Source organism: Ovis canadensis, chromosome 8 (genome assembly GCF_042477335.2).
Source record: "Ovis canadensis isolate MfBH-ARS-UI-01 breed Bighorn chromosome 8, ARS-UI_OviCan_v2, whole genome shotgun sequence".
NCBI lineage: Eukaryota > Metazoa > Chordata > Mammalia > Artiodactyla > Bovidae > Ovis > Ovis canadensis.
Window position 1 is genome coordinate 67,946,660 of NC_091252.1, and position 17,970 is coordinate 67,964,629.

The following is a 17,970-nucleotide window of genomic DNA, read 5'->3' on the forward strand; positions in this document are numbered from 1 at the left end:
ATTGAATCTCATTAACAATTAGGGAAAAATAAATAAAAGCAAAAATCAATCTGCCAAAAATCAACCCAAGCACTCATTCATGGCAGGAATGGTTTTATTTAAGGCATTCCCCAGGACCATAAATGTTTACTAAGTGAATACACTGGATAAATTAATCCCAACCATTATTTTTAAAGAGCTAAAGAGAAAGCAGTACTCCCAACCACAAAGGTAAATAATCAGGAAGCTATTTTTTGTAGAGAAAATTGGTATTTTAGATACAAAGATTCTGATGACAAACCCCTACTTATTACTGTTCTTTGCTAAGGATACAGATATTCCATCTCTTTTTATGGAAAGGAAGTAACCGGTGGTATCCAGTTTATTTACTCTTCTTATTCCAATTCAAGAGTTTTGGAGAAAAATAAGCATGTTTTCCCACAACTAATTAAGGCTTTATTTGTTCTCAAAGCCAACTCTCCTGCTGACAATGGTTTAATTGTGGCCAGTGGTAGACAAGCACTCATGTTGTTTTCCAGTGTTGGCAAATATTTTACAAAGTTACCTGAGTTCATATGTATGGTTAATGGCGACATCAATTTCTTAATAGGCACAGTGTTCAGTTATTTGTGATTTTCATACAGTGAACATACTGTGAAGCATATTATGAAACAAATATGAAGTTATTCATTCCTTAAAACTAATTTCTGTTTGTTTTTGATTTTGAGAGGGGCAGTATGTTCATGGCCAGTTTTATTAGTCAATTCTCTTTTGAAAAATCTAGGTACCTGGGATTATGTGCTGGTAAGGGGAATGTTTATGTTTCTAATACTTTCCCCTGCTGTCTTGCATTCCTGAATTTATATGAGCTTTAGCGGAAACCAGAGGCAGAGAGATTTTAAGTGGGCTCAGACTAGGAGTTTAGTACAATTCTTTTTTTGTTATTGTTTTAAAACGAGCGTCTTTGTTACCCAAAGTTCCTGTCCTTTCACTGGTCCCACAGAACTGCTTGTGTATTTCTCCCTCCATGTGACAGGATGGAATTCTAGCAATTTTCTGCTTTCTAATTCAGAAATTACTCTGTTAGTATGTTGTGGTTCAAGAAAATTACATACAAGGATGTTTTGAGATTCACATAAAAAATGTTGTAAATCAGCTCTGTGTTTGAAAAATCAGACTTTAAATAAGCACTTTTTGGAGCGTGGACCCAATTGGCTTGTGTTTTTAAGTTTTATGGAGCTTTTGTTTTTCTGTGGCTTTGGTGGGTTTTCTAATTGTTGTTGTTATTATCTCAGAAGAGTTTTGGGGAAGTAGTTGTGATTTGAAATCAAGGTCCTAGAGCAATTGCTTCAAAACCGTTTAAGGTTGATCAGACTGTATAAGGATTTTGCTTTTGTGCTTCCTCAGCAGGAAGATGTAAAGTGTTTGTTTTTGTTGTTGTTGTTGCTAGGTAGAAAATTTAAAATAATAGCAAAAATTACAATTGTTATTTAGCATATACAATTCAGAAATTGAATATGAAGTCAAAGGGCTTTTTCAGAGTAGAAAATCAAGGACACTTTGAAAGATATCTCCCTCTGCCTGTATATAGGGAGAAGGATATATATATACACATATATATACACATGTATACATATGTATAAATTTCAAATGATGGAATTTTTACAAAGCCTTTTTTGTTTCTAAAGCTTGTTAGCAGTGATATTATAAATTATGACCCAAATATGTTTTGTGAGTCTTTAAAAACTAGGGACATTGTTGTGTATTGCAAAAGATTTTTTTGAACTGTAATAAATATTTTTCCCTATAGAAAAAAAAATGATATGACCAGAAAAATAATTTTAAAACGTGTATAATTGTTATTCTTACCATAAAGCAAGACAGCAGTTCTTCCATCTTCCTATAAATATGTTTTAGCTTTGACATTCAGCCTACAGATAAGGAGAGTTTATAATTTCAATAAAAATAATTTTATCCCTTTTTAAGTTCTGCTTTGTCTTCATGCCCAACCAGAAAGTATCTCACTTTCCTGTCTGTGTTCATCATCTACTTCCCTTGAAGAATTTTGAGAGCTAGAGAGTTCAGATTTCATCTGAGTGTCTGAGTTCTATTTATTGTTTTCCTGACTTTCTATCCTCTGACTTAAAAAAACTCTAAGGAACTCAGAAAAGATGGCAGGATGAAACATCAACTCAATATTCTGGGTGTCCGTATGGTTTACTGGGTTAGCTGTAAGTCTCCCTGGTTCTCTCACTTTGCAGCATCTTTTTTTGGCCGTACCTAGTGGCATGCAGAACCTCCTTCACCAGAAACTGAACCCCTACCCTCTGCAATGGAAGCATGAAGTCTTAACCATTGAACCACCAGGGAAGTCCCTGCAACATCTTTATGTGCCCCTTTCTACCAAGCAAAGGAACCTGGTCATTCAGAATTATTCAATTTATGTTTTTGAAAGAATATGAACAAATGCTTTTAGCATTCTAGTGTCCATCACCAACAGGACAATGAAATAAATGGTGAGAATGGATATACTGTATCTAAAACAAATACCTTCATATTTCTTAATCTACTCCTTGTTTTGGTGGCTTTATCACTGAGGAGCTTCCTAAGAAAGGAAGAAGGGAAGATATATATTTGAGACTTCATCTCAAATGTGCATCTCAAAATGTTTTTATTCTAAATAATATGCATAATTATGGAATAGCTTTAGAATTTTAGAAATGTGTTTTCTTCAAAATTAATATGATATTAGACTTCTAATGTTTGTATATGCTTCTCCCTTTTTTCTATCTCTTGTTTTTAATTCACTTTTTGAGAAACAGCTGCAATTTCATTTTCTAGAGCTTATTGAAAATTTTATTTCTGCTGTCATATTTTTATTTTTTTTCAGAACTAATAATTTCTTTATTGGATGTGGATGTATATGCATTATTACACAGCCTTATGGTATACACTTCATACATACAAATGTAACACACTGCTTTTTATAGGATTACATATTCTGTTTTTTATCACCTAATATTAGAACATGATCATTTCCCCTTTTCCCTAAATGTTCTTCAGAAGCATTTTTTAAAAAGTTGTGTAATAGTTTGTTGAGGCAGTATTTCTTTGGACTATTGCTGAACATTGAGGTTGTTTTAAAATTGTCACCATTTTAAATAATCCTGTGATACAATTCTTTGTAAATCTTTGCATCTTTGATTGTTTCCTTGAGATAGATTCCTTGAACTGGTATTACGAGGCCAGGAAATAGGAACAGTTTCAAAATACTAGGTAGTAGATAATTAATTTTAGTGTCATATTTTTAAATCCCAAGAGCACTTTCTCTTATCTCCTTCCTTTAAAAATGCTTTCTGCTCTTTCTTTATGATACCATATGTACACTCATCTAGCTAAGAAGAGAGTTTTCTTCCACTCTCTGCATTGTCTGTTTTTCTTCTTGGTTCCTCTTCCCAACCCCAACGAATATATCTGATGGTCCCTGGCTGTCAGCTCATGTTTTAAGGGTGAAACACTAAGCTATAGGCTCCATTATAGATGAATTAGGAGGACCAGACATCTCGTTGGAGATTCTCAATTGTATCTAATTTTCTTTTCAGGCTGGTTTGTTTTCCAAAGAAAGGACACTTCTAATCTGAATCAACATACACAGGGACGATGAGACAGGAGGGAATCTTACCATTCAGTACATAGATTTTTAAATTTAATTCCATTGCTGTGGACGTGTGCTTTAGCCTGGTTGTCCTTCTGGTTCAGCCTCTCCAGTGAGCAAACATTCTGTCTGGCCTCTTTTACAGACTTTCAACCTATCCTCTTCTTTCCAACTTTACACACATCCCCTGTCGTTAGGAGACTCCCAAGTTCTACGCCTCTGGTGTCCTACAGTAAGAATCAGCTTCTTTGGGCTTTCCCCAACCACAGGCTATTGCTTGTCCATGTTCACTGGCTTACCAAGTCAAGGTTACAGTAGTAAACAAATACGTTTCTTTAACTTCCTGTTTCCGAAAAATTTTTATCATCTGTGTCTTTATTATTACTGTTCTTTTAGTAGGATTTCAGAAGGAAGCAAAGATAAATGTTTGTGTACAATCAAGTTGAGAAATTTACTCAACTTCTGTATAGTTTTTTCCAACTGGAGTACTGCAGTATGTTAGGGGTACTTTCTCAACTTGTCCTTCCCCTCATCATCTCCCATCTGTTCTATATCTCATCTTGGGGATAACACACAGTGTAACTTGCCTTTTCCTTTGTTAACTGATCTTGTGCATTTTATTTATTTTTCCCCAACTTTATTGAGATATAATTGACATAAAATGTGTATAATGTGATGACTTGATATATGCCTATATTAATAAAATAATCACCACATATGTTATAGAGGTAGTCGTGATTTAGTCACTGAGTTGAGTCCAACTCTTGCAACCCCCTTATTAGACATCATAGCTAATTTTTGCTTTTAACACAATATAGTGAATAGACGAAGAACATTCTAATTTAATTTAATCTTCTCTTTTATAAATTGCGAAATAATTTAAAAAAAATAAGTATGCAGTGGGCAATAGAGAGCTTATGAATCAAAATCTCTGAAAATTTTAAATGAATGGCAAAATGTTTATATACTCATATGCTAATCAAAATATGATTATATAATACTATATCACCTTAAGTACTTAGGTGGCACATTTATAGGACACCAGCTAGTAAATAAATTATTGTGTCATTCTTTAAATAAAGTTGCAAAGAAAATAAAAAAATTCTTATATTTCATAATCAATAAAGCATAGCTACAAATTTATTAAAGTTCCCAATTAAGTAAATTCATACAACTATAGCTTCTTTAAGTTAATCTTAGGTAACACTAGAAGTTCTTGTTCAATTGAAGAATACTATTCTTAATTCTATCTATATTTTAAAAATAAATTGTTTATATTTATTTTAAATTTTTAATTGCAAGCACAATATAAATTACCACCTAAAAGTTAGATCCCAAAAAGGATTTGGATGTTTAGCAGTAGCTCTCATTACTTCTCTGTACTCAGTTCAGGTTTTATTCTGCAAATAATCCTTTCCAAAGTGTATTTGATTTGCCCTCCCTGTGTCCCTAACCAGAAGGGAACCACAGAAGAAAACACTGCTGAAGACATCCATTTCCATCGCTTGCGTAGACCTGATTCACTAAGAAAATAGGAAAAGGTTAAGTGAAAAACATTCTAGGGAAGTTACAAACCATATAAGGGGACGGGTGAGCCACACGTGGGCGTCATTTTTTTCTTCTCTTCTCTCTTTCAACAGGGAGACACATCGCCTCTTCCTCCCACTGTCCCAGACTGTCTGCGGGCTGATGTCAGGGTGGCTCCTTCTGAGAGCCAGAATTGTTCCTTCTCTTTAGCAGACAAGAATATCACCCACGGCTTCCTCTATCCTCCTGGTTTGTATAACTCTTTTTTAGAGCAGCAGCTTAGAAAGCCCTCATCAGCTGGATGTGGGCATGTGCCTTAAACATATGCTCCCCACCAAAACTACCTGCTTGGGCTAAACTAACTGCCCAGGAGGTTTCCAGTGGTTGTGGGCCAGCCTGGAGCAGTGCAACAGCTATAATAAAAACTAATAAATTTTGCACTGGGAACCACACATCAGCTCTGATCTGGCCCAGATGTTCAGAGAGTTCGGCAGGTTTAAGTTTAATTTTAAAACTGAAGTCTCTTTGGAGAAGGACACAAGCGTTTAAAAAAACAATTTTTTTTTTTCCTGCTGACTGACCAAGCTAAGGCTTGCATGGAGAATGCAGCTGTGAGTATGAAGACAAATTAGCCTGGAATTTGGGCCTTTTGCTCACGCTGTATACCCAACAGCTTTAAACTGCGGATTAAGCAGCTGAATGAACTTGAAATATTTTTTCAGAAAGTTTTTCTCTTGGGAATGTGCAAAAGCCGGTGTGATTTTTCTAAAACTTAAATCTCTTCTCTGTTCAGCAAGGGTTGTCATTTCCTTAATTTACTCAAGAGGTTTTCAACAATTTTAACTTCTGGGAAAGGGTTTTCTCCAGATATTTGGCTTCAGTTCTCTGGAAGCCATAACCAAAGAGGTCACTTTAGAGATTTATAATTCAGAGATTCTGAGGCTTACAGTGGGAGAGAAAAGGCTCAATGAAAGCAAGTATTACATTGATGCAAAATTCCTAACAGAATTAGGATAATAAACTGATGTATCTTACTATAATCTCTAGAGACAATTAGAGCTCCATCAAATGTATGTAAACCCTAGGACAAATCTGAAATAGTTGCAACATTTGATCCACAAAAATTTTTAAATTGACCCATAAAATAGTGTCTGTTAAGCCTTAAGATATTGGTTGATTTATAAATGTTTGCCTTGATAAGGAAATGAAATTAAAAGCTAAACAGCTTGTCTCAAAAAATATCAAGGCTAGAATGAAACTCCCTTCTAATTTTTCACTACAAATTCTGTTAGCAATTCCATTCTGGGCAAATTCTTATTTTTCTCTGAAAAGAAGATAATGTTTATTGACTTTCCAACTTTCAGAGTTTAATTTAAAAAGTAGAAAAGTTATAGAGGGTCTGAGGACTGTGAACAGCATCTGAAATCTTAAAGAAAAAAGCCAAAAAATCTTGCTTCTCTTTGCCTTTCGGTGCCCATACATTGGCCTTTCAATAGAGTATTAGTTAAGGTAGCCAAGTGCAGTTTAAATAAAAATAGTGTTATAAGAAACACTCATAGGCTTGCAGGAATTTAAATCCTCTCAATATTTCAGCGAGAGATGCTATGAGACAAATGAAGCACAGAGGGACATAGCATATTGCCCAAGTGGGTCAGCTGGTGGGCAGCAGAGCTGGGATTCCAACCCCAGGATTCTGGGTCCAGAGTACACACACCCAGCACACACTCTGCTAGACGTTATGTCCCTGAGTCTTCATAGCCAATTACAAAGCCTAGGGAATTCCATGGACAGAGGAGCCTGGTGGGCTGCATTAAGAGTTGGGCACAACTGAGCAACTAAAACATTCACTTTCTTTGTAAATTCAGTATAATCTTATCTTGAAGCCTTAATTTAATTACATTTGTGAAGACACTATTTTCCTACCTATCACCTTCTGAGGTGATGGGACGATAAGACATGGACATATCTTCTTGAGGGTCACCAACCATCTGCAAGGTATCAGATGCATAAGACTGCCTGAATTATGAATGACGTCTACCAGAGAGTGCTTTGTGACTCTGTGTTTTGTGTGTTAATAAATTTACATTAATATGTAATAGTAATAGGCCTATTATATAGAATGCTATATATTCTTTTGTAGCTAGAGTTAATAAGATTTATTTGTTTTGCAGCAAACAATAGAACTTCCAATAGTCAATATGATGCTTTAATTACAAGTAATTTGGTCCCTATGTATGAAGCATTCAAAAGTAAGTATATACTTAGATTATTAATTTTGGTGACTCTTTGAATTTCTGAACTAGACACATCCTTAACTGAAATTTGTTTATGTTACTAGTCATTTTGTTCTTATGTTTTAAATATTGAAACAGGAAGGATATTTAACATAAATTCTTTTCACCTTACTTGAACTTTGGGTGACTTGTTGCTAGAAATTTGATAATATTTTAATCCTAATTTTACTGTAAAGAGATAATCACAAAATAAAACTTTAAAAAATTGTACACATTTGTATTTATATATATATAATTGTATATAATAATGCAAATGTATTATTTCCATACAAAATAAAATTTTCTGACACTCACCATAAGTAAATGAAATGTGTTCATCCCAAGTCATAATTAAAAAGGCAGTATGTATGTTCTGCTCATTGTTTAATACTGTCTCCAAAGCAATTCAGCCCTCAGAAGGCCTTCGGAGACATATTTAACTATAATTTCAAGACTGCAACTACATCAACAACAATACCTACCATGGATGTGGCTATTTAGTTTCGCTGCTTAGACTGTTTTGCAGAATTCCTCAATGACCACTGACAAGTATTGAAGTAGAATTAGATGCTATTTAAATGTACTTGTTTATAATAGAAAATATTTCCATGTTCAATAAAGGTAGATATTTTAAGCACTTTATTCCTTTATTTTTAGCCATGTGGAATTACTTCCATAGTGTTCTCCTTGTAAAATATGCCACGGAAAGAAATGGAGTCAATGTGGTTAGTGGACCAATATTTGATTATGATTATGATGGCCATTTTGATGCTCCAGATGAAATTGCAGCGTAAGTAATTTGAAACCAAATGGACATTTTGATTTAGCAATAGGGTATCATAAGAGGAAACCTAAATATTTTAAATTAAAACTCAGTATTCTATTACATAACATATTTATGTAGAGATATAATTGTTGACTATTTCCAACTAGTCTATCAAAAGAATTCACAAAAATTTTATATGGTAAAGACTTAAACCAACAGGCAAAGAAAAGAATGTCCAGGAAAGGTTTAGCAAATTTTTTATTTGGAAAATTTCTAAACTAATGAGAAAGGAAAACATAGTTTTGTTGCAGCTAAGGAAGCAGGGAATGCCCACTGTGCTATCAGAAAGTAGAGAACCAGTTCAGCAATAAATAAAAAAAATCAAGAAGTGACTATTCAAAATATTGCCCAATATTTCAAATAGTGGATGATTCATGAAAGTATCTCCCAGGAGAGATTATAGTGTCCTGTAGAAAACTAGTCCTGTTTATCTTTATAAAATTTATATTTACAACTGTCTTTGTAAACTAAGCTGTATATTTTTGTACTAAACCTAGTCTTATAGATTTCTAAGAATTACTCCTGAATCCAGGTCACAGGAACAGAGAGTTGAAGTGTCATCCATGATTTTTATATTATCAAAACAGACTGTACTAAACTATGGTAATGTCTAAGCCTAGACCATGTAAAACAATGATCTCTACTTATACCTTCTGATAAGATAACATTTATGACCACTAATTAAGCTTGTCACCTTTTAAATTTTGTTTGTCTTGTCCTTATGTCAGTGTTTATTGATCCTGTCTTTCTCCATTTAATAATTCTAGCAAATGCTGTGATAGCACTTTACTCCATCCTAGGTATGCTTCTAAGCATTTACAGATACTTTATTTAATCTGAGAAAGATCCTCATGTTAGATTCCATTAGCTCCCATTTAGAATAAGAAACTGAAGCACAGAGAGGTTAAGAAACTTGTGTAAGTTCCATAGCTAAGTAGTAAAGCCAGAACCCAGGCAGTCTAGCTCTGATTCTAAATCACAGTAACATAGTTATACCAGTTATACCATACTTATACCAGTTCATTTTCCTGTTAGTGGACTCGCACTAATAGCTTACCTTTATTTGGTACTTGAAACTTTTAAAGGCACTTTTATGTTTGTTATCTGAGACTAAAGGGCTGTCAGATCAGTTGTATGAATTTATCCCTGTCTATGCTGTGAAAATGGTACCACAGGATCACCTCCATGTTAAAGCTGAGGAAACTTAGAAAGTCATAGAATATTAGAGGATTAGTACACATCCAATGCCTAGTAGAAGTGTGCAGCTAGTCTTGGAATCCCAGATCCTTCATTCCCAGCCCCTGCTCTATTAGGAAATGTCACTAGAAAGTATAAAGTCAACAAAACTGGGAGGCAGAATATCATGCTCTGCTTTTCTTTGTATTCTAATATTTTCCATGGTAGAATGACCAAGCTTGGACTTCTGTAAATCTTGATTCTGGCTCAATAAGGTTTAAAAATGTGTGATAAGATTTTATATTTTCTATTTATTTACTTTCTTTAGCTATAATTTTACCTTGGTGTTTCTTTAAAAAATCTATATATATAGACACATAATCTTCAGAAGCAAAAGTACAATAACATCAAATGTTTTCAATTATGCTTTTAGCTATGCAGTCAATACCAGTGTTCCCATTCCAACGCACTACTTCGTGGTGTTGACTAGTTGTAAAAATCAGAGCCAAACCCCTGATGCCTGCACTGGCTGGTTGGACGTCTTACCCTTTGTCATCCCTCATCGACCTACCAATGTGGAAAGTTGCCCTGTGAGTATGCCCCCAGAGAGGCCCTGGGCCCAGAGAAAATGATTCATCAGAGCTCATCTGGGCTTTCATAAGGTGGTTCTGACTACAGTACATATTTTAGGTGTTTCCTAGGTTAGAGTCGTACTAAATGTGACCTCATTTTTGAACTTTCCCTTAGACTACTGATCTCTATGTAATTAACATTAATTTAAACATGCATATTTAAATATTAATGTAAACATGCATATGCTTACATGAACATGTGTTTATATATGCTTGTCATATATATTTTGTTTAGATATATTTACTCACATTCACTAATAAGGGAAGGGTTGTAGCTTATTAATCTTTTATTCTGAATGCATACCTTAAGGTTCTGTCCCAATGTTGGCACGAAATTAATGCTTCTTAAATGAATACATAAATATAAAAATCCCATCAACTTGAAATGTGAGGTCTGAAAAAATATATATATTATGTATATATGTATATTTTCCTAAATATATACATATATTTACAAAATAAGTTGGTTCAAATGACATTCCTTGTTTAATATCATGTACTAGGCCACTTCAAAATCTTGTGGATCAAGGCAAATTACATGTAAATATTTACTTTGATTTCATATATGTTCTTCATAGAAAAAATATGCATCCTGGTAATTGGTCTTTACTGAAGTCACTCAACAAATATATTGAATACCTTGTAACTGCACAGTATCATGACAGATACTTTTTAGAATGCACCAGGGAAGAATATATTGTCTCTGCCCTCAAGGAGTTCATATATAACTTTGATATGTAAATTATATATGTAAATGTGATGCACACACACTAATGGGTTAGTTGATCATATAAGAATTACTTTAAAAATTAGAAAGTAAAAGACACTACAAAGTTGGGATTCATTGCCAAATACTGTTATAAGGATATACTGTTTCAAATTCAAAACACATCTAGCTGGGATAATCAATAATGGTTATATAAACTGAGGTGGAAGTAAGGCCCTAAAAGATGGGCATCATTTGAACGGAGTGAAAAGATTAGAAAGACTTTTCCATGGAGATAATGAAGGGAAGGACTTGGTAACTGCCTGGATGCAAGAGCCAAAGGAAAATGGAGAGTCGAAGCTGAATCAGAGATTTTAAATGTAGACAATTAGGAAAAAGAAAGGGAAGTTAGGAATGAGAACTATTTTGGCAGGTAGGTAGGATAATTAAGAGTAGGCACATCTGATTTGTAGAAATGGGCATTCACATGGAAAATCCCATAGGCTATTAGCGATGGATTAAAGCTTAAGTTCTAGGCCAGGTTGAGATTCTTCTCTATTCTTTCAGGTATTGAACATGTAACTGCCTTCACCATGCTATGTACTCTAGGCAATACACAAATAAATCCGATATGAATTATAGCAAAAAAAAAAAAGGCTCATAGTCTAGCACTGAGAAGCCTAGTCAAATAGAGAAAAGAAAAATAAGTGGCACAAAGAGGGACAGGTATTTCAAAGGAGAAATACTTTCTGGTAAGGAAAGCAACATTCTAGCTGAGTCTTGAAGATAGGGTTTGAACTTGAGTGTTTGATGGTTGCTTTCACTGACTAGAAATGGAGCGCAAAGGTCAGAGGCTAAGCAATGGATCACTCACAGTCCTAGAACCATGAAGAGTTTCCAAACAAGAAGCTATCAGGAGATGTTGTATAGTTGACACTCTTCCTATTTGTCTTGTCAGAAGTTCATTTAGTTGAGACAAGGCGAAGCAATTATGCACTTCCTCTTCTAGTGGCAGACTTCTGTGACTGATACTCTTGGTATGATACTCTTTTCCCCTCAATCAGGAATAAATAGTTCTTTATCATAGAGGTTCTAGGTAGCCACTCATAATGGGTGTGCAAAGAAGAAACTATTTCCTATCCCTAGTTTAGGCCCTTATTACCTTCTATTAGGACTTTTAAAAATGAATTTTAAGTAGTTTCATTGTCTCCTGTCCTTTTCACCTTTACCTCTGTATATCATGACTAAGTTCCTCATCTTAAAATTTAGCTTTTCATTACGAGTATTTTCTCATCTGCAAACTTTGACTATCTATATACCCTGAGTAAAGTGAAAGTGAAGTCGCTCAGTCATGTCTGACTCTTTGCGACCCCATGGACTGTAGCCTACCAGGCTCCTCCCTCCATGGGATTCTCCAGGCAAGAGCACTGGAGTGAGTTGCCATTTTCCTTCTCCAGGGGATCTTCCCGACCCAGGGATCGAACCCAGGTCTCCCACATTCCAGGTGGATGCTTTAACCTCTAAGCCACCAGGGAAGCCTGAATAAAAGTACTGTACCAAAACAACAAAAATCTCCCAGCCTGTACTTAAGGCTTTTCACAATTTACCCTCAGTTGACTTTGCAGACCCAACTTCCAGGCCAACTGAAGTTCCTGAAATTACTTGACCAGCTCTTGGTTTTCCCTACCTCCATGTCCTTGCTCATGAGCTTCTCTCTTCTAGAATGGCTTTCTCCTCAATCTGTTAAAAATTCCACCTACACGTCAAGGTAAAGCACAAATGGTACAAAGCTTTTCCTCTGCATCCACAGTGGAGATGATCTCAAAATTAATAAGGCATCATTTCTATTGACTAAGACATGAAGACCAATAAGCTGGACATACTCCAAGACTTTAAAGAATTGACAGGATAGTAATCAGGGCATGACACTGGATAAACAGAACTATGAGACATAACATGTTGAATATGAAACAAGCTATGATTATAAGAGAGGCTGTGACATTGATACATGTGACTGTCAATTTGATATGAAGGAGGGAAAGACAGGACAATAAAGTCAGGTAACTGAAAATTTAGGTGTGACTGGCCAAGAAATACAGAAAATGATCCGTTGTTTTGTGAAAGATAAATTTGTTGTTTGTGGTCCTTCAATTGAGAAACTAGTTGAATACCTAAGAGGCTACAGTAGAGAATAGGATGCAAATGCATGGGTTTTGGAGTTGAAAATCTGAGTTCATTTACTGATCTGGCCTCTTTGGGGAAACAGCTGAGTGTCACTTTCCTCAAATGTGTGAAACAATTCACCCCCTAATGATGTTGTTGTGAAAATTAAATATTTCATATAGATTCCTAAAAATTCTCGATAAACAGTAAGCAAGTGGCGGTCATTATAAAAAAATCACATTTCATGAAGGAGTTACATTCTAAAGTCAATATAAAGTGAAATCTTATATACAGATAAAATCACATAGAATCAAATCACCAAGAAAGTACAGTACCTACACAAGCTATACCTTGAAAAGAAAGTTAAAGTGTTAGTCACTCAGTTATGTCTGACTCTTTGTAACCCCATAGACTGTTGCCCACCAGGCTCATCTGTCCATGGAATTCTTCAGGCAAGAATACTGGAGTGGGTTGCCATTCTCTTCTCCAGGGGATCTTCCTGCCCCAGGGATAGAACCTGGGTCTCCTGAATTGCAGACAGATTCTTCACTGTTTGAGTGATGTAGAATCTGCCAACACTTCCACTAGTATTAGAACAAGAAATTGTGCTTTAATTGTGAAATTGTGAAATAGTTAGCTTGCTTTAAGGGTCATACTATATGAAAATTCTGCATTTTTAAATATTCTAATCACTGAGTCTATGGAGGTACTCACACTACAAGAGGTCTGAGGCAACTGACACCATTTGTAGAAATGGTAGATTCACAATTCCACCGCACACTTGATGTAGAGAACTTGATTCTTATTTTCTTTCTTCCTTTGTTCTTCCATCATTTCTTCCCTCTTCCTCCTTTTTCTTTTTTTCCCTTAACTTTGTATTATTAAATTCCTGTCAGATAAATGAGAATGTTGCTGTAAGTCCACGTGACTATCTGTGTTTTAACTTAGTATATGTTGGAAATGTAATTGTGTGTATGCTTGGTAGTTCACTCGTGTCCAGCTCTTTGCAATCCTATGGACTGTAGCCAGCCAGGCTTCTCTGTCCATGGAATTCTCCAGGCCAAATACTGGAGTGGGTTGCCATTCCCTTCTCTCGGGGATCTTTCCGACCCAGGGATTGAACCAAGGTCTCCTGCATTGTAGGCAGATTCTTTACCATCTGAGCCACCAGGGAAGCCTGGAAATGTAATTGGGGGTATACAATTGTATTGTAAATAGAATTGGGGATAAGACAATACAAGTATGGAATTTAGAGGAGATCAGAATTATAGAGATAGATTTTGTATTAAATCACAGGAGTGAAATGAAATTGCCGAACAGAAGAAAGTAGAGAGAGAAGGCCCAAAGATCAGATGTCTGTTCTTCCAAGACGGCAAAAAACTGAAGTAAGCTGAGGAAACAGAAGGTGTCATTGAATAAGAGAGCAGAGCTATGAAAGATAAAGAAGGAACTTTCAAAACAGCTAAGCGAAAGGGCTACAAAAATCCCACTAAGTTAGGCGATCCTCGTCTAGATGGTTTCATTAGTGTGATGCCAGCAATGACCAGACTATATATAAGTGAATAAGGAAGTAGTTAGGAGGAAAAAACACTGAAACTGATATCACCTCAAAAAACTTACAAATTGAGTTTTATTTGGGGTGTATACAATTTTATGTAGTAGGTATAATACATATAGATTATGTAAATGATCAAAAGCATATATTTAAATGTGGTTCATAGAAACTCAATATACACAAGGCTTCTATTCTTTCGGGATGCATTGGTACACTAGAGCAGTTGTCTATAGCTGAATGCTGTTCAGATTGGTTGGTGCTGGTGAACCAACCATTTCATTTCTGATATGAAATAGCTTGAGTATTACCCCTGCCTAGGTATAATTATGTTGTTCTTTAAGATCATTTCTTTGCAGTTTTACAAAAGATTGTCAGGTGTGCACTAAACATTCAGTTAGATGGATACCAAATAAGCCAGGAGAAAACAGAATAATAAAAGCCAAATGGGAGAAAACTTTATGGGAAAAGTGATCAAAACCATTCAATGTTGATAAAATGTGAAAAAGTGAAATGAAAGTCATTCAGTCATGTCCAACTCTTTGCCACCCCATGGATTATACAGTCCATGGAATTCTCTAGGCCAGAATACTGGAGTGGGTAGCCTTTCGCTTCTCCAGGGGATCTTCCTGATCCAGGAATCAAACCAGGGTCTCCTGCATTACAGGCAGATTCTTTACAAATTGAGCTATGGGGGAAGCCCTAAAGAGTGAAGGCAGGAAGAAAAGACTGAATTTGATTCCCATTAGAAATATGAGTTAAAATTAGCACATCACATATTTATTTAACAAACAATAACTTACCTCATGAATCTTACCTGGAAAAATACTTTAGAGGTTTGAAACAGTGATTTCCTCTTATACTTCCTCTGGCTCAAATAGTAGCTGCCTATTTTAAACTTGCATATTTAAAAAACAAGTGAACAAGTATGCTAAAGTTAATTGAAAGTTATCCATGCAGACTCATCTAATTAACGAACTTGTAAACGTTCTTACTTTAAAAAATAGCTAGAAATTCAGCAACTTCATATGACTGTCAGAAAAGTCAAAAATAAAGAATAAGGAATTTCATAGCAATCCATAGCTCCAAATTATTGAACTAACCCATATATATATGTGTGTGTATAATGTTTATGGTAAAGTTTTTTTACTATGCTATTTATATTTTTTTCAATATACTATTTTTTATATTTAGTTAAAAACCTACTGAAAGTCAAATGGCCAAGAAATATCTGAAAAGACACTCAATAATACTCAGAGTAATAAACTTTAAACATGGATAAAGCACTATTTGGCAACATGGTTTGGCAAGGATGTGGGGAAATGGGGATTATCTTCCACTGTCAGTGGAAGTGTAGATTGTTGTACACACTTTGAAGAGTGTTCAGTTCAGTCGCTCAGTCATGTCCGACTCTTTGAGGAGTGTTAGGTTTACTATTTAGTAAAATTAAAGTTGCATATACTCTATGTTTATATATTCTAGAAACTCATGTTCTTTTTTTTTTTTGAAACTCATGTTCTTAAACATAGAAGACATTTGCCAATTTATTCATGACACTATTATTTATAATGCCAAAAATACTATCAATATGTCAATGAAAATATAAACTCAGCTGCCACAAACCATAGCTAAAAACAGATGATTTAACTAGCTTTAGATATTTCACTATGAATAGATTACAAACATAAAATTGAATGAAAAAGTATAGAATCTCATTTATATCATTTATATAAGTTTGAAAACATAAATCAATGCTATATATTTTATATTGATGTTCAGTAAAAGTTAAAAAAACACACAGACTGGATTCACACTGACTCACGACAATGATTTCCTCTGAGTAAGGCCTGACTTCATCTTTAATGTTTCATTGCTTTAAAAAAGTTATATCTGAAGTAAATATAAAAGTGGCTCTACTTTATGGCAGTCTGTATTTGCTATTGTATAGTTTGTACTTGCATCTTTCTTTTTATGTTAACATACAGCAAAATTTAGCTCTATCAAATTAAGATTTAAGGCAGTAAAAACCATAAGAACAAATGTCAAGTCAATGAGTTGGATATTTTAAGCTAATTTAATGTTCTATGTCAATATACCTGAGAAAAAAACAAGCAAACAAAAAAACCACGGGAAAAAGGGACAACTTCTAAGTAATAAAAGAATTTTCTGTTAATGAAAAACCATGCTCCAGGGGAAATAATCTTTTGCTTTTCTGTTTCAGGAAAATAAACCAGAATCTCTTTGGGTTGAAGAAAGATTCAATGCACATACTGCCCGCGTGCGTGATGTGGAACTTCTTACTGGACTTGACTTTTATCAAGAAAAAGCACAGCCTGTCTCTGAAATTTTGCAACTAAAGACATATTTGCCTGTATTTGAAACCGTTATTTAACTTAATATATAAAACAACTTTGGCAAATTGTGAATGATTTTTTTCCCGTTGAAGACCATAAAATAAAATTTTCTATTTTCCTTAACTCCACTAAAAGCTGTATTGTGTAATTTTAATTATTCCTTTCTCTTTTTCATTTCTATAAAACTATAATATTTTAAAGTTACACAGTTTGCACAGACTGTGCTGTTATTCCTTCCTTAATATCTCATTTATAATCCTTGGCTATCTTTTTCTTCCCAACATTATCTAAATAGAAAGCAGAGTACAAGAAGTAAGTCTCACTTTTGAACCGAATCAATTCTACATCAGTTTTGTTATAAAACTTTTTACACTTAGCAATCAGGAAATATGTATTAAAATAAAAAAAATACACATTGCCTTCATTCAATAATTTCATTTGTAAAAGTGGTGCCAACAGATATACTTTGCACAAATGCATGAAAGTATCATCTTTTACGAAGACCAAGTGGTAGTGATGGTTAAGTTGTTAAGTCATGTCCAACCCTTGTGACCTCATGGACAGTAGCCCGCTTGGCTCCTATGTCCATGAGATTTCCCAAGCAAAAATACTGGAGTGGCTTGCCATTTCCTTCTCCATACAAAGACCAGAAAATAACCTAAAAGTCTTGTTGAGCAAATTATGTTCATGCATGCTAAGTTGCTTCAATTGTGTCCAACTGTTTGTGACACTATAGACTAGCCCATCAGGCTCCTCTGTCCATGGGATTCTCCAGGCAAGAATCCTGGAGTGGATTGCCATTTGCTACTCCAGGGGATCTTCCCAACCCAGGGAATGAACTCGTATCTCATGTTTCCTGCATTGACAGGCGAGTTCTTTATTTCACCATTAATACCATATGAGCTAATGGTAAGCCCAGGTGAGCAAATTATGGAGTTTATTTAAACAAACAGTGGAATGTGATTCCACTGCTATAAACAAAGAAGTTGGTCTATATATTGATGATAGTATGGCTATTGTTAAATGAAGGGCAAAGAGTGGTAGAATAGCATGTATAGTATGCTATCATTTTTAAGGGACGGGCGAAACTTCTGTCTAAGTGAAAGTGTTAGTCTCTTGGTTGTGTC

General features: G+C 34.8%; 1 protein-coding gene across 1 annotated transcript in view; it reads left to right on the forward strand.

The window, feature by feature from the left end:
- ENPP3 (ectonucleotide pyrophosphatase/phosphodiesterase 3) overlaps window positions 1-16,977 on the forward strand; it is an 89,748-nt gene extending 72,771 nt beyond the window's left edge. Inside the window, exons 21-25 of the mRNA XM_069599260.1 lie at window positions 5,275-5,410; window positions 7,333-7,410; window positions 8,092-8,224; window positions 9,870-10,026; window positions 16,711-16,977. Coding sequence (XP_069455361.1) covers window positions 5,275-5,410; window positions 7,333-7,410; window positions 8,092-8,224; window positions 9,870-10,026; window positions 16,711-16,881 — 675 coding nt within the window. The 3' untranslated portion in view covers window positions 16,882-16,977. The remainder of the gene's footprint in view (window positions 1-5,274; window positions 5,411-7,332; window positions 7,411-8,091; window positions 8,225-9,869; window positions 10,027-16,710) is intronic.
- The last annotated feature ends 993 nt before the right edge of the window (window positions 16,978-17,970 follow it).